Raw genomic sequence first — 27676 nt, forward strand, 5'->3', positions numbered from 1 at the left:
CTCTAGCAATGGCATACAAATTACTATTTACCTTCATAATTCCCCCAGCCTCCGCAACAGCAACATGCTACTGGCCCGACGGCAGCATCGCCGAAACCAACACCCCCTGCTCCTCGGGCCCTAATGCTTCATGCTGCGACAGTCACAACATCTGTCTATCCAACAATCTCTGTCTTGATGTCCTCGTGCAACCATACGTCCTTTCCCGAGGGGGCTGTACAGACCCAAACTGGGAGTCCGACGAATGTCCTTCTGTTTGTCGTAGGTCATGCCTCTTCATGTCCCGAGAGATACATTGACAATAGACAGGAAATGTGTCAACCAGTTCAGCTGTCTCGCTAGTAACCCTAGGGAAGGGCTCTAATGGCGCTGTATCGTACTGCTGCGGCGTGCCAGTCAGTAACGGGCGTGATGTGGTGTGTCGCGACGGACACAGCGGTCAGGTCACGGATGGGGAAATTGTTGCTGGGTATGCAGCTTTGGCGAACGTCTCCTCCCTAGACGGTGGGAACAGTTCTGGGTCAACAACTTTCGGCAACGAAAGTGCGAATACGTCAACAAATTCATCGCATGAGGTGGCGGTTGGTGTGGGGGTCGGGGTGCCGCTAGGGGTCATTGCACTGGCCTCGATTATCTGGGCTATATGGGAGAGAAGGACGCGAATAAAGCATGTCAAAGGGGCAGTGGCACCGACTATGATGGACAACGGCCAGTTTCATTCACATGCAGATAAGCACGTGGGTGTGGGTGCCTCGCCGCTCCAAGCAGCGGAGTTGACAGCTGAGTCTCAGACGCATGAATTACAGTCGTGATAGTAGAAGCAGCAGATAGAGGATATCACTTTACAAGAATGTAATTGTGACCCTTATAGAGATTAGTCGCTTGTACATGTTTGTTCCAGGGCGGTTGTGCGGATGCCTCTTAGCATGGCCGCCTTTTCAGGCCGAAAAGAGGTAGGTGTTTGTACGCATTTGTATGCAAAGAAATTTGCTCCCTTTGCTCAGTCGTCAAAATCCTCTCCGCTTGCGAAGGGTTCTAATCACGGACAATAAAAACAGCAGCCTCGATGTTAGCTCCAAGCAGTCGGTCCTGCTGCTCGCCAGTACATACGTTCGGCCTTGACATATTAATGTTGACTGCAGCCAGTAAGATACAGTTAGTAACTGCTACTTATAAGTCTTCCTGTCGGTTCTGAGAACTGTCTACTAGAACATATCAGGCCATAGCCAATTGTCACAGGTCTGTTGGTGCCTCAGGCAGCAATACTCTACCTCGGCAAGGGATTTCCGGCCTGACACGAGTCACACAAGCACAGCAGCACATCCACTCGGCAGTTAAAGTCTCTGGGCCTCATCTACGTGCTGTATGCTCTTCGAACATGTCCGGCCGTCGGAATCGTTCTGCAGTTGCATGCCAAGCATGTCGTCGACGCAAAGTCCGGTGCACTGTTACTGTTACCGGCATTCCGTGCATCAATTGTTCCCAAGATGGAATGGAGTGCACAGTCGCGCAACGACGAGGGACGTAGGTACATCCTTATCGAGATACATCTAAACAATATAGCATACAAAAAGAACTAGTCCTGATTGATACAGTCAGCAGACAAGGAATCATCCCCTGCGCGAGATCCGCGCGGTCCCTCATCCGAGGTCCAGCCCGAGGCATAACAGCGGAGCACCCCAAGTCGTATCGGGTGAGACGGTCGGCGGCAGCACCATTTCGAATATCCCCAGGAACGTCTCTCAGTCCGGACGAGCTGTTTCTGAGCCAACGGCTGCGACAGGAACGACGACCCCGTATTCCGAGCAAAGCCGGATCGAAGACGAAGAGCGTAGTGCCGCTGACTTTGCGACGGCTTCGCTGGCGCCTCGGGATGCCGATGCAAATGATATGCCTATATACACTGGTCTGCTTCTATGACAAAATGTATCTGGAGATAGCTAACTGTAGTAGGCGAGTCTTTGGGATTCTCTGCGGTTTTGGATGTTTTCGCCACACAAGCTGTGCCCAGACATGTCTTCCGGCCATCATCGCATCCTAGTCTTACCGCTCAGGATGTCGAGTATCTGAAGTTTAAAGGATGCTTGACATTGCCCTCCAGTGATATATGTCGCGAGCTTCTTCGTGCTTATTTCCACCACGTGCATCCTATTCTACCGGTAGTGGATGCTGCTCAGGTATTGAAGTTTGAGCAGCAGCATGACCGACCAGCCGAATGGAATCTGCTACTCTTGTGGAGCATTTTCTTCGTGGCAGTTAATGTCAGTATCTTCTCACTGGAACCACATCATCTCACTAACTGATCAGTTTATCCCTACCGAGACTTGCGCAGTCGCAGGATACTCTTCCCGGAAAGAGATGAGGGAAGCCATGTACTCCCGTGCAAAGGTATTCCCCAATGAGATTATCGCGTTCTGATACTTACGACCTTGACAGTGTATGTATAACAATGGCGGGGACGACAAAATCACGCAGATGCAGTCTGCTCTCCTACTCGGATTCTGGCACTCGGAGATGAACAACCACGCCCAGCCCTGGTACTGGACGGGCATTGCAATCAACCTCGGCCAGATCATGGGTCTCCATCGCGATCCTGATGCAATCAGGTTTAATCCATCTATTACCGGTCGTCGACGGGCTTTATGGCGGCGCCTATGGTGGTCCTGCTTCTTTCGAGACCGCTGGTTGAGTCTCACCCTCGGACGTCCGTTGAGGATCAACCTGCTTGATTGTGATCTTCCGATGCCCTCAACAGCGGATGTTTTGAGTGATTTATCTGAAGTGTCGCCATCGGTGGCAAGTCTATTTATTCCTGAGGACCTGGCACAGTTGAGCGAGTATTGGATTCTCCTGCTGCGGTTGTCGAAGATACTGGGGGACGCTCTGACCCTGAGCTATCAGCCGAAAAGGCCGAACCCTACTGTTGAGCAGGTTGAAGCTATAGAATCCGAGCTACTGACTCTGGAGATCCCGCACGACTGTGCCTCCGAGCAGAGCGAGTGGGCACGGTTTGCCGTTTACCACTTGCAGTTACATTATCAGTATGTCGACCTCTGCTACTCGTTACCGCAAACTAACACGGGAAGAGCGTTCCTGATTACATTTTACCGCCCTTTTACAAAGCGACTCCCGGAAGGCGTGCCTTCAACCAACAAGACAGCATATCAGACGGCAATAGGTGCGAAGGTAGACGCTGCTGCACTACAGACAAACACCATCCTCGACGCTTTGGCCCGCGAGAAGCTCCTTAACTTCGCCGGCCCAATGACGTAGGTTTTCCCTCTACCATGCAATCCTGCCTCTAATCGACATGCAGACCACCCCTCCTCGTTCCCGCCATGCACATCCACCTACTCAACTGCAAGTCCGACGATCCTCTCACGCGGCAGCTCAGTCTCAACAAACTCGACTTTTGCATGTTGATCCTCAAGGTCATGCAGGACGTGCACACGGCCGCGTCGTATTACCGGGGTATATTCTCCGAGGCGATTCGCCACCTTTCATCGACGACGAGTAAGCCAACCGGGCAGGGACCGGTTGTGGTCGAGACGCCGGCATCTCTCCCTGGGGAACCCGCAATGGAGACGCTGCTGAGCGGTGATTTTCTCGACGGGCTGATGGACGAGGCCTCGTTTTTCAATTTCTGGGAGCCGCTCAGTAACATGTGATTTGTCTATTGTTATAGAAGTCTATAGTCTATATAGTTATATACAATCCCAGCTACATACAAATGCTACGCATCGGACTTGTGAGGCCACTTGACCCTCCTCTCAGCCCTCACATACAAATTGTTCGGCCGAATCAACTGAAACATCGGATCATACTCAATCGGGCCATCGCCCTCCCGCGTAAACTTATACCGATAGATCAACTTGGGCAAGAAGACCTTGATCTCCTGCAGGGCGAAATTGAACCCGATGCACATGCGCGGCCCCATCGCAAAGGGGATATAGGCCGCCTTGTGCCGCTGCTTCACCTCGTCCGTGTCCCAGCGGTCTGGGTTGAAGCGCGCGGGGTTATCCCAGATGGCGGGGTTATTGTGGATGTGGTGCAGGGCGGGGATGACCACTGCGTCTTGGGGGATTTTGTATCCGCCTGGTAGGATCAGGTCGAGCTTGGCGGTGCGACCGGGCTGGAAGGACGGGTTGTGCCGGCGCTGCGTTTCCTTGATGTATTTGTCTAGGAAGGTGAGTTTATCCGTGAAGTCGGCTGTGATCTCTGTGTTGTCGTCGAAGCCGTGGTCGACGAGTTCCTGGAGCAGACGGTCCTGCATGCCGGGGTAGGTGACCAGGCCGTAGATGAGCCACGAGAGGAGCGAGCTGGTTGTCGTGAAGCCGGCGCCGGTGGCTACGACGAGGGCCCAGACGAGGCTGGACTTGGGCAGTTTCTCGCCTTTGTTGTCTGTTGCGCGGATCGCATAGTCTATTGCTGTTAGCGCTACTCGAAGCTCTGAACACTGAATATACTCACCAACCATGTTCGTCGCTCGCAGCGCGGCATCCTGCAAGGGCAAATCCTCGACGCCTCCCCGCTGCGCCTTCTGCACCGACTCCTCGACGAGCTGCTCAATGCGCGCCTTGGTGTCCTTTAGACGCTTGGGATCCCCGAAAGGCAAACTGGCGTACCAGTCCCCCTTGGACGTGACCTTCTTGTTCAGGGACAGCACCTCCGCGATCAAGTGCACCATCTCGTGGATTGGCGCATCCGCCGAAGAGAAGTGCTCAAAGTCCAGGCCTAGCGTCAGTTTTCCCACGGCCTGAGACCCCAGCTTCAGCATGTACTGGTACACGTTCCAGGCTTCGCCCTGCGCGTCTAGCTGATCGAATATAGTGCATGCATCCTCAACAGTCTTCTGCATGGTCGGCGCGTAGTGCCGGACGGCCTTGGGACCTAATGCAGGCGGGAGGAACTTGTGCGCCACACGCCATTCGGGGGTGTCTGTATCTCCTAGGAACACGCCAGCGGAGGGAGTCTTGAGCGAGTAGAGCGGGTGGGCCTCGTTGATTTTCTTGGTGAAAAAGTCGGATTCGTTGAAGACGATGGCGGAGAGGACGGGGTCGTTTGTCTGGTAGACTGTGCGGCCGAGAGTGCTGGTCTTGATCAGGGGGCCGTACTGCTCGAAGAGACGTTGATGGTTGCCCAGGTGGTCTGGGAAGACCTGGAAGAAGTTGCCGAAGAAGGGGAGGCCGTTGGGCGAGGGAGCGTCCCGGACGGCATGGCCGTCGATGGTGATGGCGACGGGGGTTGTGGATGAGGTGATCTCATTGAGATCTGTGAGGGATATGTCTTGTCCGGAGAATTCGATCCCTAAGAGAGTCAGTGCAGTCGATTGAAGGGTTGGCGTGACACTCACCACTCGGTTCGACAATGGCAAAATGAGATGCAATCAGGTCTCGCAAGCCCTCGAGATCATGGATGTCGTCCAGCGAGATTGTCCTCGCTGACGAGATCGATTCGCCCAAAAGGTAAAACTGTTGTGATGGCATTTCGGTAGCTCACTTTAAGTCTGGTCGTTCACTGACAGAGGCGTACTGACGTGTCTCTCATCCTACTGGCAGCTTATATACAAGTATTTGACAGCCAGGCATAAAAGTACTCACGGATAGCATAGACAGTGTCTGTATACTTGGCCGGCATGCCGCGGACGCAGTTATAGAACAGCCATTCCGATTGGCTACATTACCTCGGTATTCATCAGATCGCTCCACTGATCTACTTTGCCTTAATTTCCCGGTGACGATGACAGCCACGTTCTCGGTCGATGGCCAGTAGGATGAATAGGAGAGAATTAAAATAGAAGATAAGAGAGCAAAGTAATTTCCAGCCGAATAGCCGTTGCCGAAGTAGATGAGGCGAATACCGAGAAACGCGATATAATGCACACGACTATATCATTCCTCCCGCCCCGTCTAGGACCTATTGAGTGCTTGAATCAAAGAAGTCTTCTTTTCGCATTATTACCATTATTGCAGACATTCATTATGACAGAGTTTACAGTCGCGGACGTTGCAGGTCATAAGACCCGAGATGACCTCTGGGTGATCATTCACGGCAAAGGTACGTCTAGTAACTATCTGGTCTGTCAGCAGTGCTAACTTGTCTAGTGTACGATCTCACTAAGTACATTCGGGATCATCCAGGCGGCGCAGATGTGTTGCTGGATGTTGCCGGTACCGATGCGACCGCGGCGTACGAGGATGTTGGACACTCAGAGGATGCGGACGAAATAATGCAGACTTATCTGGTGGGCACGTTGAAAGATGCAACGCAGTTTGTGCGCAAGTCCGCTGTGCGTGTCATCCAGCCGACCTCCGTTCCAGTAGTAAAAGGCAGTAGCTCGTCTGGGTTTCGCAAAGTTACTGCTGCCGGCTCAGTGGCTGGTTTGCTGAGCTTGATATACTACGTGTCTCCCCGTCATGGATCCTCGCATCTCCCACAGGCCCTTCACCACCTACAAGCCCATCTACCTGCTCTGCACCACTTGTTGCCGTCGTCTATCACCGGCTTGCACCTGCCACGCGGAGGCTTCGCCAATGGATTCGCAGCCGCAGCCCTACTCTCCGCCGTCATCGCCGGCGTCGTGGGGATGCAAGTCTCGAAACTGACGCAGATCGACTCTGGCTTCACTCGATACCCCCCTCGTATCAAGAGCAAGCCAAATCCCAAGGCTGATCCTCACAGCATTCCCGGCTTTCTCAACCCCAAAGACTACAAGACGCTCCCTCTGGTGCGAAAAGATCTCCTAGCGCCCAACGTCTACCGATTCGTCTTCCAGCTTCCATCTCCAACAGACATCGTCGGCCTCCCAGTCGGCCAGCACGTCGCCATAAAAGCCACCGTCAACGGCCAAACTGTCTCGCGATCCTACACACCAACCTCGAACAACCTCGACCGCGGCTACCTCGAGCTCGTCATCAAATGCTACCCCGACGGTCTTCTGACCGGCCAATATCTCGCCAACCTGCAAGTCGGCGAGAAAGTGCACTTCCGCGGCCCCAAAGGCGCAATGAAGTACAAGCGCAACCTGTGCAAGAAAATCGGCATGATCGCTGGTGGCACAGGTATCACGCCCATGTACCAGCTTATCCGGGCAATCTGCGAAGATGACAAAGATACGACCGAGATTAGCTTGGTGTATGCCAACCGCAGCGAGGGGGATATTCTGCTGCGCGAGGAACTGGAGGCATTTGCGCGCAGATACCCCAAGCAGTTTAGGTTGTACTATATGCTCGATGTTGCCCCGGAGAATTGGAAGTATGGCAAGGGCTATGTGACGCCGGAGGTGATGGCGGCCAGGCTGCCTAAGCCGGCGGCCGATACGAAGATCTTCCTGTGTGGGCCGCCTGGAATGGTTAATGCTGCGAAGAAGGGGCTTGTCTCGCTCGGCTTCGAGGCGCCGGGCGCTGTGGGCAAAATGACTGATCAGATATTTTGTTTCTAGTTTATTTGTTGCTGGCTGTCTGCATGTGTATAACAGAGGATAGATAGTTTGTCTTTTGGAGCTCGAGAACCTGATAGTTATTCACTGTGTGCTATACCGAGCTTTACTATAATATGATATCTAGGTCGGTTGGGCCACATCTACATTATCTTTATGGTCACTGTTGGAATGCATCCATTCGATGATCGAAGTACATTAAAAAGAATGTGTGAATATGTCCATATACTGTTCCCAATTTTGGTCCTTGATGACATATATCAAACCACTCAGCCAAAGGGGGGTTCCAAACTCCAGACAACCATCTCTAGCTAGTAGGAGATGGTAGCAGTCGGGCCAACACAGCAGGGATACAACGATTGACATACGCTGAGTGCCGAAGACGGATCCAAAGCTTCTCTGCAGCGTCCGATGGATCGGTTCGACAAGGCTTTCCAGAACCTCCGGGAAACGGCAAAATACTTGATTCAGGCACAGAGTGGATATGGCTCATTGCCACGGTCATTCAGACAGTCTGTTTCGTCAAGCTTTCTGGCCCGATAAACAAAACTATCGGCATGCCGAGTACCGCGGCAATGTAACCAATCGGATTTGAGAGCTTATATCACGGCCGGTATTCCTTGGATCGTACAACCGGTAGCAAGAGAGCATTCCTATTATTGTCCTTCCAGAATGCGTCATTGGGGACTGCATTGTCTCCATCGTGTAGATCCCGCGGCTGCGGATGGTTCTCAGTCTGCAGAATGGATACCGTCCGGCTTGCCGTTCGTGAACTGTGGTCGTCATCGTCATGTCGGAAGATATGCCGGGAGATGTGCCTGTAGCCGCTGGACCCGGACATAAATGCCTTGACTTTCGTTCTTCTGTATATCCTCTTCTCATCAAGTTTGAACCTTCATACTTACCTTAGCATATACACAGCAACAATGCATTCGACGTGGCAGCCCCCAAAGAACTATCGCCAACGCCCTGTCGCCATTCTTGGTGCAGGCGTGCTCGGTCGTAGACTTGGTATGTCTTCTACGAGATGAAATATCCAAGACCGAACTAACTTGTACAGCATGCATCTGGGCCTCAGCAGGTTACAATATCCTAGTCCGCGATCCGAGTCCCCAGCAGCGCGAAGACTGCCTCGCCTATGTCAACGATAACGTGGCCTCATACGCCGAGAGCACAGGCCAGAAGCCGGGCACAGTAGATGCAACCGACAGCCTCAAGGATGCCGTGGACAATGCCTGGCTGGTCATCGAAGCTGTGCCTGAGAAGATCCAGCTCAAGATCAACACGTTTGCAGAGCTCGATGCTCTCGCACCAAGTGACTGTATCCTTGCGTCAAACTCCTCGTCGTACAAGTCGTCGGAGATGCTTGAGAAGGTGTCAGAGACGACAAAACGGCGGATCCTGAATATGCACTACTACATGCCGCCGCAGTGCATGATTGTCGAGCTCATGACGGATGGCTATACCGCGGCTGAGATCTTTCCGTTTATGGTTGAGCGGTCAAAGGAGGCTGCGACGGTTCCGAATGTCGCTCGGAAGGAGTCGACTGGATTTATCTTCAATCGTCTGTGGGCCGCTGTCAAGCGAGAGGTGCTGACCATCCTGGCGGAGGGGGTCTCGGTACCGGAGGAGATTGACTCGATGTGGCAGGAGATGTTTGTCAAGGCAGGAGCCTTGCCTTGCAAGATGATGGATGGTGCGTAATCCCTTGTGATTATAGCAGCCCTGTCTAACTAAAGATAGCTGTCGGCCTTGATACCGTCGCTTTTATCGAAGGTCATTACATCGCAGAACGAGGTCTCTCGCCCGAGAAGACAGTCAACTTTCTGAAGGAGAACTATCTGGACAGGGGTAAGCTCGGCAACAAGTGTACAAACGGTGGTCTTTATCCTGCAGCATCACCCTCGCCAAATACCACTGTCCAACCCAAGATCATCGCCCTCGATGTCGGTCTGTCTGTAGCAACCCCTGGTTTCACCGCAGGCCAGATTGTCGAACTCTCGGCCGACGGAAAGCTCGAACGAGTACTAGTCAAGGACCAAGCCCTGCCAGACGGCTTGGCAATTGACTCCGCCGCTAAACGCATGTTCTGGACCAACATGGGTGTACCAGGCAAGGACGACGGGGCCGTCTACTCTGCCAACCCGGACGGCTCGGATATCAAGACGCTTGTTGCACCGGGGAAAACCAACACCCCAAAACAACTAGCACTGGATCAGTCCGCTCAAAAAGTCTACTTCTCGGACCGGGAAGGACTACGCGTATTCCGATGCAACTACGACGGAAGTGATCTCGAGATCATCATCCAAACGGGCGATTACCAACAAGCCGAAGACATGCAAGACGCCACGAAGTGGTGTGTGGGCATTGCTGTTTCTCCTCGGTTTGGCAAGTTCTACTGGACGCAGAAGGGATTTTCAAAGAGCGGCAAGGGCAGGATCTTCTGTGCTGATATTGACATGCCCCAAGGCCAGACTGCCACAACTAGAGAAGATATCCGCTGTCTGTTGGAGGATCTGCCGGAACCCATTGATCTGGAGGTGGACGAGGAGTCTGGCAGATTGTACTGGACGGACCGCGGTGAGCTTCCTTTTGGAAACTCGTTGAACAGGGCCTCGCTGAAGGAGACCGGTTCGGAGGTCGAACGGACTGGTAGTCTGAGATACGAGATTCTCACACGGAATCTGAACGAGGCAATCGGTTTGAAGTTGGATCTGGAACATGGTCATATCTACTTGACCGATCTCGGGGGGAGCGTTTACCGGACAGACGCTGATGGGAAGCGGAAGGTGAAGTTGTATTCCGATGACAGCCGTGCTTTTACCGGAATTGCTTTACTATAGACCTTGTCATATCATTTGTAAATATAGTCTGATAGAGTAGAATTGTACTGCCGTTCACCTTGAGATATATTTGCACATATGTAGTCATCCTTTCAAATCATTCTGGGTCTATGCTCGTGCTTAAACAAAGCTTATGTTAAGTAACAAAGTAACAGAATGATTCGATCTACAGATCGAATCAACATGACGATAGGTCCTCGGCTAAATTATCCAAATCTTAAAATGGACCATGGACCCCTTGGGTCAGCATAAATGAATACGAAAGAGCCGCTTTTAGTCTGCTTGTTCTAGTATAGCTCTTCCGGCGGGGATTCTAGCCTCCAATAACGGGTATCAGGTCTCAGCCACCAGTTGCTGCCTACCCTAATTGCCATTAGATGCTTAACGAGACTACATAAGTCTTGGTTCAACCCGATTCCACTCCCAGGCCAACGCAACAACTCAGGCATCATGGCAAGCACATCTCTAGCTACACTCCCAGTTGAGCTCCTGACTCAGATCGGCAGCTATCTATGCCCCTTGCGCTGCGGAAAATATCCCTCCAGCGTGAGCCAGAAGCACCTCTCCAGACTCAGTCGCACATGTCGACGGCTCCGTGATATCTACCAACCGCTTCTATTCGAGTATTATTACCATTCCAAGTCCCTGACACCTCTTCTCTCTTTCCTCCGTACACTGGATGCCCGCCCAGATCTCGCAAAGTGCGTGACTAGTCTGGACTTCCATGAGCCAGGCCAAGCTGATAGCCTCAGCGACAAAGATCAACAGCTGCTGGAGAGCTGCATCGCCAAGCTCGGTCTGCCCCTGTTGCCAGCCGACTGGCAAGACTATCTGGGCACGGAAAGGCGCCTGCTCGCGGCTGAACTTGTGATCGCGTCGTGTCCGAATATCGAGGTTCTCAGGGTACCCATGAATCCGGAATGGATGGTGAGCGTACTTGCCTCGCTTCCAGAAGACTTTGTCTTTGCGAAGTTGAGGAAGCTAGATGTTTGGCTTTACTATATCAGCGGCGACCACTATGGTATTGGGTATGGGAAGATTAGGGGGCTGTTGCATGCGGCACCGAACCTGGAGCATCTGTCTCTTCCCTCCATTGAGACGTTTTATCCTGGCGAGGCGGGAGTACCTATCTTGGAGAAGCTGAGGCACCTCGATCTCGGTGAGGGTGCACCGTCGCCGTACTTTCTCGACTGTGTTCTTGAGGCGTGTCCGAATCTCCAAAGGTTCGAGCTTCATTGGGTCGACTCGGACGGATACGACGAGGATTCCGAAGAGTGGTCGCCTTTGGATGGATGGCGGGCCTTACAGCATGTTCGGAGCTCTGTCCGCGAGATCATCTTCGAGACTGCCATTGAGTTCCGGGATGATGATAATCTGGAAGACGGCGTTTCGACGCTGCGGGACTTTGCGCACTTGGAGATCCTCAAAGTCAATGGCATCGCTCTGCAAGCGTTGTATAAAGTCTGGGCGCATCATAACCGCCACGGCAGTATGGAGGGATTCGTATACCAGGTGTTTCCGTCTACGATTAAGGAGCTTACTATCTGGGATCCGCATGCGTCGTTAATCGAGGCTGTCCGCCTTCTTGCTCGAGAGGCTGTTCGCGAACGGTATCCCCGTCTAGCGAGGGTAACCGTTTCCCAATCCGAGCACCTGTCAGGATACTTTTTTGATGTGGTACAATGGGTCAGAGAAGAAGCCACCGTGAGGCGCGACTATGAGCGTTCGAGGATAGAGTTGTGCATGGAACTGCCGCAGGTCCCTGATTACACAGATTTCCCCTATGCTTTTAGATAGATAAAGCATTCTCAATATAACAGCTGTCTGGGTGATATAATGCCATCACCTGACTAATTCATCTCAAGGTGACTCATATATGTTTCGCTTGATCATCTTCAAAGCTTTTTTGTTTCCTCTCCGTCCATCCATGGATCGCAGCCGCCAGAGCATGCCCAGCACACTCGCTACAACCATTGCCTCGGACTTGGGATCTGTGCATGGCGGTAATAGAAACATACCTTCACTATGAGACAACCTCGTCGACCCGTGGTGGTAGATTGCATGTATTTCAGCCTTGGTTTTCGTTTCATCCACCGGCCTGGGCATCAGAGTATATCGCAGCGGTTCATGCTCAACTGGCTGAACTTGTTAGTCAAATTGAGTCATCTCTGTTCCAAAAGGCATCCGGAAATGGAAGTAGGGAAGCTTGGCTGTCCCGCCCTGGCTCTCTAATAGCGGAATGGGGTATGAGATGCCGATTGCGACTGGGTCAGTCGGCTGTGCACTGTCGCTGTCACCGTTTAATTTGATCCAGCAGACTTCTTCATCAGCCTTGCCAATTGTCGTGGAGACATTGTTAATTTGCATATCGATTGGAAAGGCAAGCGTACATCTCCACCAGGGCCTTGTCCGCCACTGTCGGATCCGGTTGAACATGATACTCCAACTTCCCGACGATAATGCCATTGTCCCTTGTGGTAAACTTGACGGTATATGCGAGAGGGGCGCCATCACCAGTCGCCTCGATCCACCGGGAGCTGGTATAGTATAATGCCAAATGTGAGGTCGTGTCGGAATGGCAGGGTATATACAAGACTCTGGACAGCTGGCTCCTGTCTTGTTGCTTCTGAGATGCGTAGAGCTCCCTTGCTATAGAGGCTTCCATCTTGTAGAGTTGGACAAGGCTGTGAGTTACTTTAGGTTGAATTTCGTCGTCTTATCTTGAGTGCTTGTAATCTGCCATACAGGCGGGGCAATACGAGTTCGCCCACTTACTACGGGCAAGGTTCAGTTGCCCAAAATTCGTAGCGAGGTTTCTATTCGTGATTGTACTGAAGCTTTACTTCTTAAGTCTATGCACGGGATTGTTGTGCGGGCAAGGAGTACAGCATCCCAGCAGCAGGCTACCAGCAGTACGCTGTGCTTCTCGACCAATGTCCACAATACAATGTCCTATATGCAAAAGCTAATCATAGTAGAGGGTTACTGGCTTAATGGCCAACTCTCGAAGAAATCCGAGGTACTAATACCCCCTAACCACTAAGATCCCAGGGTGTCTAGGGACCCTGGTCTGAATTTCGTCTCACCTGGGGAAGTTTGCCCTGGTTCTTCAGAGCTGGAAAGATACAGGCCATCACATCGGAAATAGAACCCAAGCCGTTGTCGGTAAAAGCTTTTTGTATCTGCGTGATGTTTGTATTCCTGATCTCGCCCGCTCCGGATTCTGTGGTTGCGCCCCCAAGGTCGCGGACTATGTGCAGAATGGAGGCGAAGAAAATAGAAAACAGTTCCTGGGCGCAGAGGGTAGTCCAGGAGCCGGCACGGATGCGGAAAGAAACGAATTCGATATCTGACACCGTCTGCGCAGGGATGTGGTGCCAACCGAACACTGTAGGATCATCCCGATGATCATCCGGGAGGTCAAGGAGGGTACACAAGCTTCCGCCCCAACGGTCGAAACGGTCCCAACCCCAAGAATGGAATTCATCGGCGTATCGACTTGTTCCGCCAATCCAGGCAACGCGACAGAATTGGTCATAGGAGCTTAACTTGCAGGAGCTTGTCACGGACCAAGCCCACAGCCCAAGCATTGCCTCCAGCTCCAATGCGTCCACGCTCCACTCACCAGACACTTGTCCGTCGCCGTCCACGCTGCGTCTCAGAGAAAGATAGAGAGGCTTCTCGACTTCATTTCCAGGTGGGATGTGGGAACTCGGGCAGACGCTATCCGTGGTCGTTTCACACGGGACCGCCCAGTATATGACAAACAGTGCATCCCATCCATCCTCCAACACAATGCCGTCGGCAGTGAAGAGCAAGTTCGCAGTAGCTTCAATTGCTCGCCCCAACGAGCGCGCCACAGCCCGCACTCGAACCAGCTGGTCGTCCCAATCCCTCGTCAGTTGCGCCAATCGGGCCCGATACAGAAATGCCGCGCCGGTCTCCTCCATCCCGGGCCTATCATTTATGGACTGAATAAGATGGCGAAACCGCCACCTCTCCGGAACTTCCCATTCGTGGGCCTGTTTACTGACGGAGCCAGCCCAGCCTGCAATATTATCGGCCCCAAAGCCAGATAGGACAGCTGTTTCCTCGTTGCCGAAATATGTGTGGATCAATCTGCTCTCCTCGAGTCTGCTGGTCACGGATTCTACGTCCTGGTAGGATCGCCAGGGTGAAACCATCCACTTTCTCTGGCATCTTGGAAGGTCGATATGCCCAATGTACAGGGCGAGCCAGTCCAGTTCGCGCCCTGCGTAAAGTTCCGGGCAGTCTGCCAGGCAGACGTCTCGTTCAGCCAAACGACTGCTCCGCAGCCATGAGCGTACCATACTCATCAGCAGTGTGAGTGCCAGCTGGGCGACAGCAACGGTAGAATGACAACCACGGAGACCCAGAAACTGCAATGCGAAGCCCATGACCGTGAAGCCTAGAGCGACCCCCAGGGCCAGGGTTTTGGGAGGAACTCTAGAGTCTTTCCAAGACGTGATGTACCGGTTAAATTGATTGCTGGGATGACTGTATGCGAACGAGTCAAATGCCTGGTCGCCGATGAACTGGGTACCCGGCTGGATCCAATAAAGCCGCGACGTAGCGGTCGAGCTCGAGGACCGCGAAAAGACGCGTTCTTTCGTGCTCCCTTCCACCAGTTGGGCGCACCGAACTATCCCGGTGCTTAAAAGGGCTGTTCCGATGACGAGCACCGGCACCCCATAGCGATCCTGGAAATCACCCCGAGTCCATCCAAGTCTATAACGAGCGATTCCAGCCCATATGAGAATACCAAGCTGCAGAGAAACCCCTACTCCAGCTGTAATAACCAACAGCCGTGTCGGATAGAATCGTATCCCTATATTCAAAGTCAGGTTAGGGTTCGGGGCAAAGGACAGCTTCCGTTCATTAAGTTGTTCCTCCGCTTCCGCGTCGGGCTCAACCTCTGTTTTCCTTCTGCCTTCTTCGATCCATTCCTCCGACCGGTAAATAAAGTGTTTGAAGGGGTAAATCCCTGCAGCCGCTGGCTCGAACTCGCAACGGAAGAAATCATGTCCGAAAATATGCTGGTCATGAACGATCTCTAGGAGCTTCGGGTGTCCCAGGACCCGCGCTATACCCCCTCCGTTAGTATAGAGCTCGCACACTTCGCGGCTCGTCGAGGAGCAGAGCTCGGCCTCGGCGCTTCCGCTTCCTTCCTGTGCCCTTCCGATGAATGCTCGAAGGGATGGTGGCCCGGTAACGCGTACTGCGGATACGACGGCAGTGATGACACCCAACGGCGCAATCCCAAATATAACGGCATCGACCAGTGATAGACATTCACTCAGATACTGCTTGGTGGGAGCCTCCCCAAACAGTGTAACGAAGGGGGAGAGGTCGGTTGCGAGATTGTTGGAGAAATCGTCCCACCAGCCGCCCATGACTGTATTCCGGCCAACAGAAGCAATAACGGACGAGAAAGATATACTGATTCTGACGCTGACGGTGTTGAAGGAAGTGTCGCAGCGAAAGGGAAAAGCCGAAAGGATCACCGCGATGCGAAGGAAGAGAGGGCAGGTACGGTCAATTTTCAGCTCTGTTCAAACACTGGATGGCTGAAAAGATTCAATGCCTGCCTCTGCGTTGCTGACAGCCATAGGCGCTAACAGCCATAGCAACTGGAGTGAGACCAATCAGCTTCCTACTCTCTGTATCCAACATGCAGACAAATGCAGATGCCAGGTTCCCATGTCGCTATGTCACAAAGCAAACATTTATTTTTCTAGGCATCGGAGACTGTGATTAGTAGCAATCCTTAGATTCGTCCCACCTTCCTTCCCGCTCGCCATTCGATGGTGAACACTCGGAGCAGATGATCATCCAGCTGGTGAAGGTGCATCCTCAATCAGGCTGCGAGTTGTCTTTGCAGTTCGTTCTTGCCGGTAAGCAAACTACCGGGTTCTCTGTCAGTGCGGGGCTCTGGCTAACCAGTCCAGCAGAGTGTTACTCTGTCTCTTTGGATATATTCTTGGCTTTCAGAAGACCAGCAAGACTGCTAATTTGATGGTTTCCGGGATGCAGACGAGTTTATGTATCCAATGGTCACTGTGGCCTTGTAGCGTACTGGGGAGTTAATACAACGATCCATCCTTACAGCAATACATCCCTGTCAGAACTGGGATTGCTGCTGATTCCGGCTTGTCTCATGATTCCACCTTTAAATATAACAGGTCATCCAATGATATGGTGGGATTTGATAATACTTCACATGACAGAAAGAAGAAAAAGGTACGTATATATATTCAGAAGATTAAGACCCACTGAGCAACGCGGTAAACAAGTAAATAATACCCAGAAAGAAGTCTTGATTAGAATCAGAATTCTTAAGATTTCTTATTAAGCAATAAATTAAATTAGCATTATGCGCTATATATCTAACTTAGTGTTAAGCTTATTAGTATAAGTTTATAACTAAGAGCCAATACTTTACGTATCCCCTACTTGTTACGTTCTGTTGTCCCAGGTACATAAAGGGGGGTGTGACTGTACACGCCTTATGAGTTAGTACAAGACACCTGTAACTTCGCAAGACTCTCAGCATCCCCTTCATTCTCATTGAGCTCTACATACAAACTTTAATTAAACCTTTGAATTCCTCATCAAAATGTGGTGTTTAATTACTCCACTTCGGCCTACAATAGCTTCATATCCGTTATTCCGTTAGTGCATAGTGCCTGACCATGAACCCCTTCATTCGGCTCAGTCGATGCCTTCAACACCCATCGTCTCCACCACGAAGACTCAAGTCCTCCAACATTCCTATCCTGGAATCTGCCACGAGAGTCGAGGAGAAACGAATGCCTGCATATGACCGACATCTTTACTACCCAGTCACACTTGGAGATCTGTTTCACTCTAGATACCAGGTTCCCAGGAAGTTAGGCTTTGGGGCGAATTCAACAGTATGGTTCTATCATGACCTTCAGTACTAACTATACTCCTTGAAATGTTGTAGCTTGCTAATCTCTGATAGATGGCATCAGTATATTGCCCTCAAGATTTACATCAGCTGTTCCAAGGCGAACCAGGAGGTGCGCGTACTGGTGCATGCTTCAAAAATGAAGACAGACCACCCTGGCAGTAGTAGTCTTGTGCGGAAAATGCCAGAAAAATTTGAACTCGCAGGACCTAGCGGTATCCATCAGTGCATTGTTTTCGAGCTGCTATTGACGAGTCTTTTGCATTTCGAAGCAACTTCGGATCCAAAGAGCCTTCCTGAGGATTTGCTAAAGGGCGCACTACAGCAGCTGTTACTTGCCCTTGGTTATCTACACTCCAAACCGGGCGTAATACACACTGGTTTGTGTCTCTTCAAAGCTTACTGTTGGCAGCTAATGTTTATATAGATCTACAAGTAAAGAATATTATTATTAGTGCCAAGAATGATTTAAATTTTCATAAATAGGTTGAGGACGAGAAAATTGACCTAAGCCCGCGAAAGGCTGATGGCAACTATACTGTTTATTGATCTCTCCCATTTCATCATAAGAAGGGATGGAGCGGGTTTGGAATGCCACTGTTCTCGGATTTTGGGGAAGCTCGTCTGGGGAATGTACACGAGGGATTGATTGAACCAGATATTTATCGTGCGCCTGAGGTCATTCTTGGCATGAGTTGGACATCAAAAGTCGACATATGGAATGTTGGAGTGTTGGTAAGTGAAGTATTCCATACATCACGACAAGATATAATTAATAAGTACCGACCTGGGACCCCTTTGAGGACCACCATTTGTTTGATGGGAGAGGGCCTGACGGGACTTATTCCGACGCACATCTTCTCGCCGAAATGGTAGCGATGCTGGGCCCTCCGCCACCGGATTTTCGTTGCAAGTCTCCCCACAGCCTGAAGTATTGGGATTCCTCAGGTAATATACTCACTTAAAAGCATGATTAGTCTTAGCTAACCCCATGACTAGGGCAATGGAAAGGGGCGGTAGAAGTACCGCATAATTCATTGGAGGACTCAGAAGAGTATCTCGAGGGTGGCAACGAGAAGATGTTTATCCAGTTTGTTAGAAAGATGCTGCGATGGGATCCAGAGGAGAGGCAGAGCGCCCGTGAAATTTTAATGGATCCTTGGTTAGCAACTCCGTAGCTGGCCGACCTTCGCCAGTGATTTGATATCAGTGCTTCCGCTTCTCACGGTCATTGATAGGCAGCGCGTATCTAGACAGAATGGACTGCAATGGAGAGTATCTCTTTGGGTTGGTACCAGTGCATACCTCCAAAGGATGAGGATGATCAGCTAAAGGTTCAGAGGCACGAGAGGCTCATTTCCTGTGAGCCCCTTTCTTTTCAAAAGAGCTGCTCGGTCTTCTAGAAATGCTTGGTATGGCGCCTTTGGGACTGTCCTCTCCTTGTTATCCCACACTTCATATCCCGTCTGCTCCCAAACTTCCAGTTGCCGTGTAAAATTGGCGCTTGGCTTGACTTTTTGTTTGGATTGAATAAATCTAAGAGCATCCTCTCGCTTCAGGCCGTACTTGCGCATGAGATATGCAATGATGACAGTTGGAGAACGTGATATTCCCAGATCACAGTGGACCAAGACAGCCTCTGGAGGTGCCTCGCGCGGCTTGTCACTCGATTCGTGCTCATTTTCAACAGGTAAAGTAGATGATGATCGTAAGGCTGGAGAAGCCATCTGGTCGATAAAGTCACAGATGTCGCTCATATGAACCAGAAGGTCCTGTGTTGACGAATCGGCGCATTGAACCCATTTGTGACGATGTTCTGGAATCCCAGCTTCTCTAGTAATGCTATTCCACCACACCCACCGAGCATCGGTAAGGGAGACTATAGCGTTGATACGACTCTCGCGCAGCATCTCTCGCTTGTACGAGGCCTCGACGTTCCCAAGGAAGAGGCCAGGCACAATCTCTCTCACCCGGGCTGCAAAAGCCATTTCCCATCTTTTGTTCTTTTCCTGCGTCTTGTCGTCCGTTTCCTTTTCGTCGTTCCCATCGTTCCCAATTCTCACTCTGTCTTCTGATTTCCATTTCCCTAAATGCTCATTGGCATCATTGCTTACATCGGTAGGAGGCCCGAATGATGCAGCCATTGAATCTCGTAAGCAGGATGAGGGTGTAGCTCTCGTGCCTTTAAGGAGATTAAGAGAGTCGCAGGGCTGAGAATCACAAGCGGGGTCAACAAGGCCGTCACATGAGCTGTCTCAAGCTCTCCGCTTCGTCGCTGTTTTCGTATTTCACTGATTTCGTGCCAAGCTTGATTATATAGTTTCTATAACTCTAATCCCCAGTCATAAGGCAGATCACTCCTGAATATTTCTTCTAGTCTGTCTCTTGAGTTCTTTCATGTGCCACTTTGCCTTTATGTGCTAATCCCAGCACTCTAGAGAGTTAATTGAGGTGCCTTAGCAATCAACACAACTGCTAAGCTGTAGGCACTCATGTAGTGTATACACACACTCTACATGCTCCTCCACTCACATACAGGGAGAGGGACCTAGTCTGGTCTAAATCCCTTGCTGGCATGCTTGCTGAGTGTAGAATGTAGATCTTCGCTGTTGACTACTAATACATTTTCCAGCAAACATGTGAAAAGAAACAGAAATCAAGGATAGCTTTCCTATATATTTCATCGACGGACCGCCTCATCCAAAAGTGTCTCTGTATGATCCCAAACCAGTTCTGGTATCCCCTGTTCCCGATACTGCGCCAGAACTTTCGTGCTCGGTCTAACTTCTCCTTTCCAGTTCAGCAAATAAGCACCACTCCCAATTTCCCCATTAGTGCCTGTAGCCACGTCCCCAGCTTCAACCGGGACTCCTTGGGACGCGATGTCCTGCTTAGCTGGATAGCGTGCCGAGCTCAGATGGAATAGATGACGCTCGCCGCTCTCGCTGAGATTCACGGAAAACGGCCACATAAATGGCCACATTACAAAGTTGTAGAATGTCGACACCGGTGCAGGGAAGCTATTGGTGTAGATGTTGGTGCCGACAAGCCCCGGGTAGGCGTGGATGAAACTGACGGCAGGGTGGGTGTTGGCGAGGTGTTCCATGCTGAGTGAAGTCATGGTAATGGAGTGTTTGTAGGCGTTCAGCAGGGAGAAATTGTGTTTGAGGTCCAGGTCAGACGTGTTAATGGAGTACTCGAAGCCACCGCCGTAGATACTGACGACACGGCTTGGCCCTGATGATTCAAGAAGGGGTATGAGATTCTGAATAAAACGCATGCGGGAATAGTAGCGGAGAGCAAAGAGGTAGTCTATACCCTCGACAGTTTCTGGGTCATTCGTCAGCTGAAGGCAGTTCAAGACAATTTCTGAAGCACAGATGTATACCATTTCGCCCTCCCAGAGAGATACCCCCCGGAGTCATGAAGAGAAAGTTGAGTTGCTTTTCCCGCTGGAGGATCTGCTGGCACGCAGCGTCGACGTTACGCACGAGCGATACATCCGCCTCGATAAAGTGGAAGCAGCCCTTGGGACTCAGTTGTTGCAGTTCAGACAAGAACGGCCTGGCACGAGCCTTATTGCGACCGATGATATAGGCTGTAGGCCTGTCGGCGTGACGGGCCAGCTGGCGCAGGGTGCTCTGGCCGATGCCACTGGTGCCACCAACAAACAGGGCCGTTATGTTGGGGATGGCACGAATTCCAGCGTTAGATGCTTGTAAAGTCTTTAGAGATACCATTTTTAGATTACATGAAATGGAGGAGGACGCCAGGGGTTTTCTTTACCTTTAAGTACCTCTGTCAAGGGAACTCGGTGATCCACCACCGAAGGATCAATAAAAGCGGGCGCTCCGATCCCTCGATCCTCCGACAGGACACCAGGGAATTGATTCCAGCAGCTCTTCGGAAACTATTTAATGAGATCCGAGCTGAACAGGCTAAAACTATAAAACTGCGGCCAGCGAACGATCGATTTAGCAGTCTCTGATCCATGGTTGATGCGATGTCTTCCCGCGGCGTCCAGCGGTGGTGGATTACTACATGCTATGATGTCTCACAAAATGCGAATTCATGATCCACAGCCTACAAGGAGCACTATTTGCTTGTTACGAATGGTTCAGTACGCAATTGCCTGGTCAACGCTCATGGATGCCACCGATGAGGCCAAATCAACGGGCGTGCGAGAATTCGCATATATAGTTCACATTGACAAGAACGACCTAGATGACTTTCTTTCTATATTCAGCCACTGATAAAACAAACTGGGGTCATTGATAGCGCTCTTTCCCATTCCTTGCACGCTCCGTTCATCGACGACATCTCCTGGCAGCCTCATGCGCGTTCCGGGCGGAACTGCGCAAGAAAACCGCATCGCAAAAGGAACACCGCAGCTTCGCCGACTCGCCCCTTCGCTCGCGCTGATGGCGTACCAAGTTACTTCGGTTTGAAAATAACCGGCCGTTGCAACAGGATTCCCAGCAGCGTAATGTTTCCGGCTTCTCAGCCCCAGGGTCTCGATGGGGAACAGAATTGTCTGGTTGAGTGGCGGAGGTGGAAGGCTCAGGTCGTTCGCTTATTTGCGGATTTTGACTTGGATTACTGTTTGAGTACATGCAATCAATGTCATTGTAATGATCGCAAGAGACTGTCTTACCTGGCAGACTGGAGCTCTTGCAAGTCTTGTCGAAGATGCCGAAGTTCCGAGATCAATTCTGCTTTCGATAATGTTGTAGGAGTCGTGTTCTGGTCCGAAGTCATCACCCTCATTCCGTTACTCTTGGAGGGAAAGTTGGGTTCATCTTGAAAAAGATTCCAGGCTTCCCTGTAAAAGTGGATTAGTTGTTCGTCTCGTCTTATGAGTCATGGTATGCAGTACCGATATGTGGCCATGGTGGTGATAGGGATAATACGGCAATAGATGAGAGGGACAGCAAAAGAAAGTACGGACGAGGGAGTGAGCATGGTGAAGTCGAATTAATTAAGAGTCGACTTTAGGTGGCTAGTGTCAGACTACTATTTAGATTGTTATGTTACTGGGATGTTTGCACTTTGCAGGGCTACCTTAGTAACCAACTAACTATGGCTTTCCTTAGTCTGTCAGTCTGTCCTAGCACTGTGAATAACTTTATATGAGCATGGCACGAGCACTATGAGTACAAGGGGTAGAGTATTAAGGAATAGACTCCTTTGGTCAGAGTTTTTGAACTATGCAGTTGATCATTGTAAAATCATGTCGGACTCTCTGTCTGTCACTTCCATAGTATTGCACTGGGTATGCATGCCTTCAGATTTCTCACTCTCCACGGCCCCTTCCTGATGAGTCTTTCAGCTGTCAATGTCCTACATCCACCGGGAAAATAGACAGTTTCCATCTTGCTACATCCTGCATTTATCGTGGTGACTGACCACTGGCATATTGTATCTTGCATTCGTCGTTTCGTATGGTAGCTGACACTATGTTGACTGGTTTTACTTCTTTTATATCCAGAAACCTCCCTTAGATGATTCCCTGAGATACCGTTATGATGCATTCTATACTCTTTTCATTATCCCTCCTCGCGGTGGCTGCTGGCACCCTTGCAGCGCCGTCCACGGCAAATGCTCATCAACCCTTGGTCTTGGAAGAGTGCTTAGCCAGTTTGAATGGGCAATTGCCGTACTATGTTCCTGCAAATTTTCACTTCTCCGGTACTGTTCGTCGATACTATGTCGCAGCCGAGGTTGTGACTTGGGATTATGCACCAACTGGTATGGAGTCTGAATGCACATCCGTCCATAGACACTAACTGAGAATATGAACGTGTAGGATGGGACAAGTGGCTCGGTGTACCCTTCAACGAGTCCTTCCGTGCGCAGACCTATGGACACATCGCCAATCGCACGGTCATTGGAACTAGATATGACAAGGCGCTATATAGGGGATACACCGATGAGACGTTCGAGACGAGATCTGACCAGCCAGACTGGCTTGGGTTTCAGGGACCGATAATCCGCGGTGAAGTCGGCGATATGATCGAGGTCGGTATTCACAAATCAATGATATTTTCTTGCATTATACTAATCTTGGCAGGTCCTGTTCGTCAACAGGATGGAAGATTTCTTCAAGCATGCATTCGATGGGGCTGTACTATACCAAAGTGTCCGAAGGTAGCGTATATTACAATGGGACGAGTGCCGTTGATGTCGGGGACGCAGTTCCACCAGGAGCATGCTTTGTCTACAAATGGTGTGTCTGCCCCAATTTCCAGGGAATATCTTCTGATGCCTAATAATATCTCTACAGGCTCGTGGCAGACAATTCCGCTCCGAACCACGGCCTCCAGAGCCGAATATGGACTTATCACCCGTACGTCAGCATGTATCAAGACCAGGATGCCGGCTCCTATGGGCCTGTGATCATTTACAACCGGGGACAAATGGAGAGGGTCATGCGGCAGAGTCGTGAATTTGTCCTTCTCTACACGGACAACCAGGAGTAGAATTCATTCCTTGCCCTGCACAACGTCCGCAGGTACCTGCCCGGCATGGCGTCTCAGGTTGCGAACTTGTCGTACCAGTATCCAGATGTGACCGGTGGCCGTGGGAATTTCAGCATTTGGTATCCGCAGTTTATCAATACGCCAAAGACTAACGTGACGCCTCAAATGGCGCCAAATTTTTTCCCTGTAAGTTATTCCACCATCCACTCCCCTCTAGGTCTTTTACTTTACTGGCTGATACATGTCTTCATCCGCAACTGAATGGCTATATCCACGCCAACAGCCCGGCCTTCGAAATGTGCCTGAGCGACAATGTAATCTGGTACCTTTAAGACGTAGGCTTTGACACCCACGTCTTCGATCCCGTCTCTAACACCACATCTGCCACCGAGCTTGTCTTCGCAATACATATAGAGCTAAGTAGATCTCCGGTCAGGATGGGGACTCAGCAAACGTGCCTTTTTGTTCTGTATACAGAAAAGAGAAATAAATTGACGAGGATCAACCCCCCGAAGAGACACAATGGGCAAGCAAGGCCTTGCACATTGGGAACATCAAACCTTCCAACCCAGAGCCCATCGATCGCTCGTACTTGTCATTTTGCTTGGTACCCATCTGTGCTGGACTGCAATCCTATGTTGCTCCAGCAAATCTAGTGCCAGAGACCAGAGTATTCTGTGTCTCCTGGTGGAGAAGAGTGGTAAACTGTTGTATGCCAACCGACACTCCAGATACTGCTCTACTTGGTTCTTTACCGACAGTCAGCGCTACCTAGACACGTTTCTCTATCCACTGCGAAGTCTAGCTCCTTGGGGTCTATGCTCGGCCACACTAAAGCTGCAAGGATCAGTTCTTAGTGCGGGCTGACTGGCAAATGAAGCTAATTGTTGTCTTTTCTGAATTCTCAACATGGCACCCCTCATTTCGCGATATCTTGAATTTGAATTGCCATCTTATCAATTTACGTCGTCGCTTTCAAGTCATGCGCTAGTCTTTCAAGTCGTTCGATCGTGTCGACCGTGTCCGGGATTGGTTAGATGCCCTCAACTCTTGTGAAGGGGAGGTGGGGTGGGTAACTAGCAGCTGCTGGCTTCTGTCACCTTCCTATCGCTTTCGTGATTATCGATCCGTCTGATATTCTACTCTACTCCCTCAACATCGACCGCATTAATTCCTTCATCTGGTTAATATTCATAGCATGCATCCATGGAGTTCGGAATAGATACACCCTTTTCACTTCCTGACAATGGTGCGGAACCGGGCAACGGGGGCATGGGACAAGACCAGCAGCAGAAAATGTGAGTGAAATGCGTCGATGCCGACGAGATAACTGAGTTTCCTATTTGCCAACGTCTTTCCAACCCGACAGCAATATTCCTCGAGCATGCCAGTCATGCCGGGCCTCCAAAGTAAGATGCGACCAGCCGAAACCAGGCAAGCCGTGCCTCAGGTGCCAGAAGTCTGGCAAGCCTTGCGTTGGTGCCACCAGCCAACCAGGGAAGAGACAAGGACAATTAAGCAATCGCATTCTGGAGATCCAATCGAGGATCGAATTGATGTTGTCCTCCGCGGAATTGGAGGACAGCGCTGGGGATATACCTCCGTCGAGCGGGGACAACCTCCGTTCGCCTTCGAATTTGTCGCACAACACCCAACAACATGATCGGAATTTGCTCATTAATGGTTAGTCTGCAAATCATACTGAAGTAGCGTGTTGTACTTATCGTTAATGTGGCCGACTCCGCCCACCGGTAGGCAACCATGGGATGGAAGATCTCGAATCTACTATACACTCATGGCTCGCCGAGAACATCACGGACCTCGATGATCGTACTGCAGAGACAATATTCGGTCGCTACTTGAGCACCATGGCTCCCACGTTCCCGGTTGTCGTCTTTCCCCAAGGCGCCACGGCAGCCAACGTCCGAAGTGATAACCCACTTCTCTTCCTGGCCATTCTCGACGTGGCCTCCTCAGGATTCTGTGCGCTTGAGACTCAGAGGAAATTGCGGAAGCTTATTGTTCAGGCATATGTTCATTGCATGCTCCGGACGGACCAATATACCATCGGACTGCTCCAGGCTTTGATTGTGTCCGCCATATGGTATCGCACGATCGAGCCCATAGAGCCCGGGGAACAAATGGACATTTACCAGATTAGCCACACCGCAGCGAACATGGCCTTGATCATGAGATTAGGGGAGAGTCTGAATGCCAAATCTGGGGTTAGCTTCGGGGCTGAGTCGCTGGAAGCTCGGAGAGTGTGGTTAGGGTGTCACTATATTTGCTCGAAGTAAGGGAGGAGAAAACGAGACGGCGTCTCTCTTGCGCGGCGGTGTTAACGTTGTCTATACCAGCACCTCCATGTCCCTTCGCGCTCCGAACGTCATGAGATGGACCCGTCTTATGGACGAATGCCTGGAGGTATTGGAAACTTCGCCAGCGGCCCTTCCGTCGGACAAGGTCCTGTGTCAGCATATCAGGCTGCAACATATAACCGAAGAATTTGCGATGCGATTGTCTACGGAAGAGACTTCTACTCTTGATAAATCACGAGCTGTTCGGATCCAGATGACACATCGTGAGTTCAAACGGCAGCTCAACGCATGGCGTAAGGACGTTGCCGATGGCTGTTGGGACGGTAAATCCTCCTTTTTTGTTGTTTCAACCATGAATGAGACTGATCAGAGAATCTGTTACAGAGGCCCTGGAATTTTCGTATTATTTCTCACACTTGTACATAAATGAAGTGGCGTACTGCACACCGACGAATGATGATGTTACCGACGACTCGCCATCAATTGTTGCAATTGAGACACACGCCATTCCCGAGTTTATGGAAACGACAGATAACATCTTTCGAGTTTTCACCTCGCTGGATATGTCGACGATGCGAGCCCTACCCGCCATGTACTTGATTCGGATAATCTACACATTCATGATCTTGGTTAAACTATACTTTGCGGCAGCCAAATTACCGACTCACGGTGCACGGTTGCAAGTCACCGGACTCCAGGTCTCCCAGCGCCTCGATCGCGTTATTCAGATGTCCGCAGGATGGGGTCCTTTGTGGCCCGCTACAAAATTAACCACCGTGTTCAACAGAATGCGGTCGTGGTTTGAAAGCGAAGACGGCAATCCACAGAGGTTGCAGCAGACACCGCCGTGGCTCACTCTATGGAAGTTCAAATCTCCTTCTCAGAACCGGGACGCGCTTAGCATGGACATGGTCGAAGCTGACTCTGTCGTGCATACTCTGCCCTTTTCGCTTGGATCGCCCCTGGGGACCGACTTGTCGACTGCCGCTCCTTTTCGGTCAATGTCTCACGCTACCGAGTATTGTACTCCTCGAAAGCAAGCCACTGGTTTTATGCAGGATGGCGATCCAATTGAACCAGGTAATATTCCTGATATAGAACCGATGGACGGATCTTACATGGGTTTGGACTGGAGCCAAGTTCCAGACATGGGCTTGGACTTGTGCAACTTGGACGTGCCATTCTCGCCAATCCCAATCCCGAATCCTGTCTTTGATCCAGACGCAGTCATGAAGGAAACTTCACGGGGCGGATGATCACAATTTAGATCCTTTTTGGAATACTCAGAAATGATCATGTAGTCTGCGCTCTATTGGAGGAAATATTTCCGTCTGGAGTCTTTGGAAGGACTATATATACCTCCAACAAACCATGATTATGATGCCTGGAAAGCTTGTCATCTAGGTTCCATTTATGCCGTAAGAAGAGACTGAGCCATATCCTCGTAAAAATTAGGATAGAGAAGTACGTCATCCTGAGTCTTAACGTACCTCTGCAGCGTTCCCATCTCCAAGTGTGCCTGAGGCATTTACATGATGGGGGTGGATCCACCCCACTCTGGCCCTGGCTGAATGAGCCAATGAGATTTAGAGGTAAGTGGGGTGAGATCACCTGACTCGTGGTATATGCATGTGACAATTGAATCT

At 50.8% G+C, this 27676-nt stretch overlaps 10 protein-coding genes across 10 annotated transcripts; 5 read left to right on the forward strand and 5 right to left on the reverse strand.

Moving 5' to 3' along the window:
• Positions 1 to 8: 8 nt before the first annotated feature.
• On the forward strand, positions 9 to 3668 carry ALT_6816 (fungal specific transcription factor domain-containing protein; the record flags this gene model as incomplete). Its single annotated transcript, XM_089600135.1, has 8 exons — positions 9 to 261; positions 352 to 737; positions 1335 to 1528; positions 1596 to 1906; positions 1954 to 2261; positions 2308 to 2388; positions 2437 to 3269; positions 3317 to 3668. 8 exons carry the CDS (start codon positions 9 to 11, stop codon positions 3666 to 3668), a joined length of 2718 nt encoding a protein of 905 aa, XP_089455597.1.
• Positions 3669 to 3733: 65 nt separating this feature from the next.
• Positions 3734 to 5486, reverse strand: ALT_6817 (cytochrome P450; the record flags this gene model as incomplete). Its single annotated transcript, XM_033560975.2, has 3 exons — positions 3734 to 4422; positions 4471 to 5307; positions 5354 to 5486. The coding sequence occupies 3 exons, from the start codon at positions 5484 to 5486 to the stop codon at positions 3734 to 3736; spliced, it is 1659 nt and encodes a 552-aa protein (XP_033416866.1).
• A 495-nt stretch (positions 5487 to 5981) lies between these two features.
• ALT_6818 (putative cytochrome b5 reductase) lies at positions 5982 to 7441 on the forward strand (the record flags this gene model as incomplete). The annotated part of the gene is made up of 2 exons (XM_033560974.1): positions 5982 to 6057; positions 6105 to 7441. The coding sequence occupies 2 exons, from the start codon at positions 5982 to 5984 to the stop codon at positions 7439 to 7441; spliced, it is 1413 nt and encodes a 470-aa protein (XP_033416865.1).
• A 923-nt stretch (positions 7442 to 8364) lies between these two features.
• ALT_6819 (3-hydroxybutyryl-CoA dehydrogenase) lies at positions 8365 to 10281 on the forward strand (the record flags this gene model as incomplete). Its single annotated transcript, XM_033560973.2, has 3 exons — positions 8365 to 8449; positions 8499 to 9134; positions 9182 to 10281. 3 exons carry the CDS (start codon positions 8365 to 8367, stop codon positions 10279 to 10281), a joined length of 1821 nt encoding a protein of 606 aa, XP_033416864.2.
• A 450-nt stretch (positions 10282 to 10731) lies between these two features.
• On the forward strand, positions 10732 to 12078 carry ALT_6820 (F-box protein; the record flags this gene model as incomplete). The annotated part of the gene is made up of 1 exon (XM_033560972.2): positions 10732 to 12078. One exon carries the CDS (start codon positions 10732 to 10734, stop codon positions 12076 to 12078), a length of 1347 nt encoding a protein of 448 aa, XP_033416863.2.
• Positions 12079 to 12429: 351 nt separating this feature from the next.
• ALT_6821 (uncharacterized protein) lies at positions 12430 to 12946 on the reverse strand (the record flags this gene model as incomplete). Its single annotated transcript, XM_033560971.2, has 2 exons — positions 12430 to 12571; positions 12672 to 12946. 2 exons carry the CDS (start codon positions 12944 to 12946, stop codon positions 12430 to 12432), a joined length of 417 nt encoding a protein of 138 aa, XP_033416862.2.
• A 391-nt stretch (positions 12947 to 13337) lies between these two features.
• Positions 13338 to 15695, reverse strand: ALT_6822 (uncharacterized protein; the record flags this gene model as incomplete). The annotated part of the gene is made up of 1 exon (XM_033560970.2): positions 13338 to 15695. The coding sequence occupies one exon, from the start codon at positions 15693 to 15695 to the stop codon at positions 13338 to 13340; it is 2358 nt and encodes a 785-aa protein (XP_033416861.2).
• Positions 15696 to 18561: 2866 nt separating this feature from the next.
• Positions 18562 to 19377, reverse strand: ALT_6823 (dual specificity protein phosphatase family protein; the record flags this gene model as incomplete). Its single annotated transcript, XM_033560968.2, has 1 exon — positions 18562 to 19377. One exon carries the CDS (start codon positions 19375 to 19377, stop codon positions 18562 to 18564), a length of 816 nt encoding a protein of 271 aa, XP_033416859.2.
• A 536-nt stretch (positions 19378 to 19913) lies between these two features.
• On the reverse strand, positions 19914 to 20973 carry ALT_6824 (uncharacterized protein; the record flags this gene model as incomplete). Its single annotated transcript, XM_033560967.2, has 2 exons — positions 19914 to 20563; positions 20622 to 20973. 2 exons carry the CDS (start codon positions 20971 to 20973, stop codon positions 19914 to 19916), a joined length of 1002 nt encoding a protein of 333 aa, XP_033416858.2.
• Positions 20974 to 22758: 1785 nt separating this feature from the next.
• On the forward strand, positions 22759 to 27286 carry ALT_6825 (uncharacterized protein; the record flags this gene model as incomplete). The annotated part of the gene is made up of 10 exons (XM_089600136.1): positions 22759 to 22981; positions 23040 to 23255; positions 23321 to 23459; positions 23517 to 23658; positions 23713 to 23898; positions 24910 to 25010; positions 25082 to 25395; positions 25468 to 25937; positions 26011 to 26353; positions 26415 to 27286. The coding sequence occupies 10 exons, from the start codon at positions 22759 to 22761 to the stop codon at positions 27284 to 27286; spliced, it is 3006 nt and encodes a 1001-aa protein (XP_089455598.1).
• Positions 27287 to 27676: the final 390 nt, after the last annotated feature.

Source organism: Aspergillus lentulus, assembly GCF_001445615.1.
Source record: "Aspergillus lentulus DNA, contig: Alt12, strain: IFM 54703, whole genome shotgun sequence".
Classification (NCBI taxonomy): Eukaryota; Fungi; Ascomycota; class Eurotiomycetes; order Eurotiales; family Aspergillaceae; genus Aspergillus; species Aspergillus lentulus.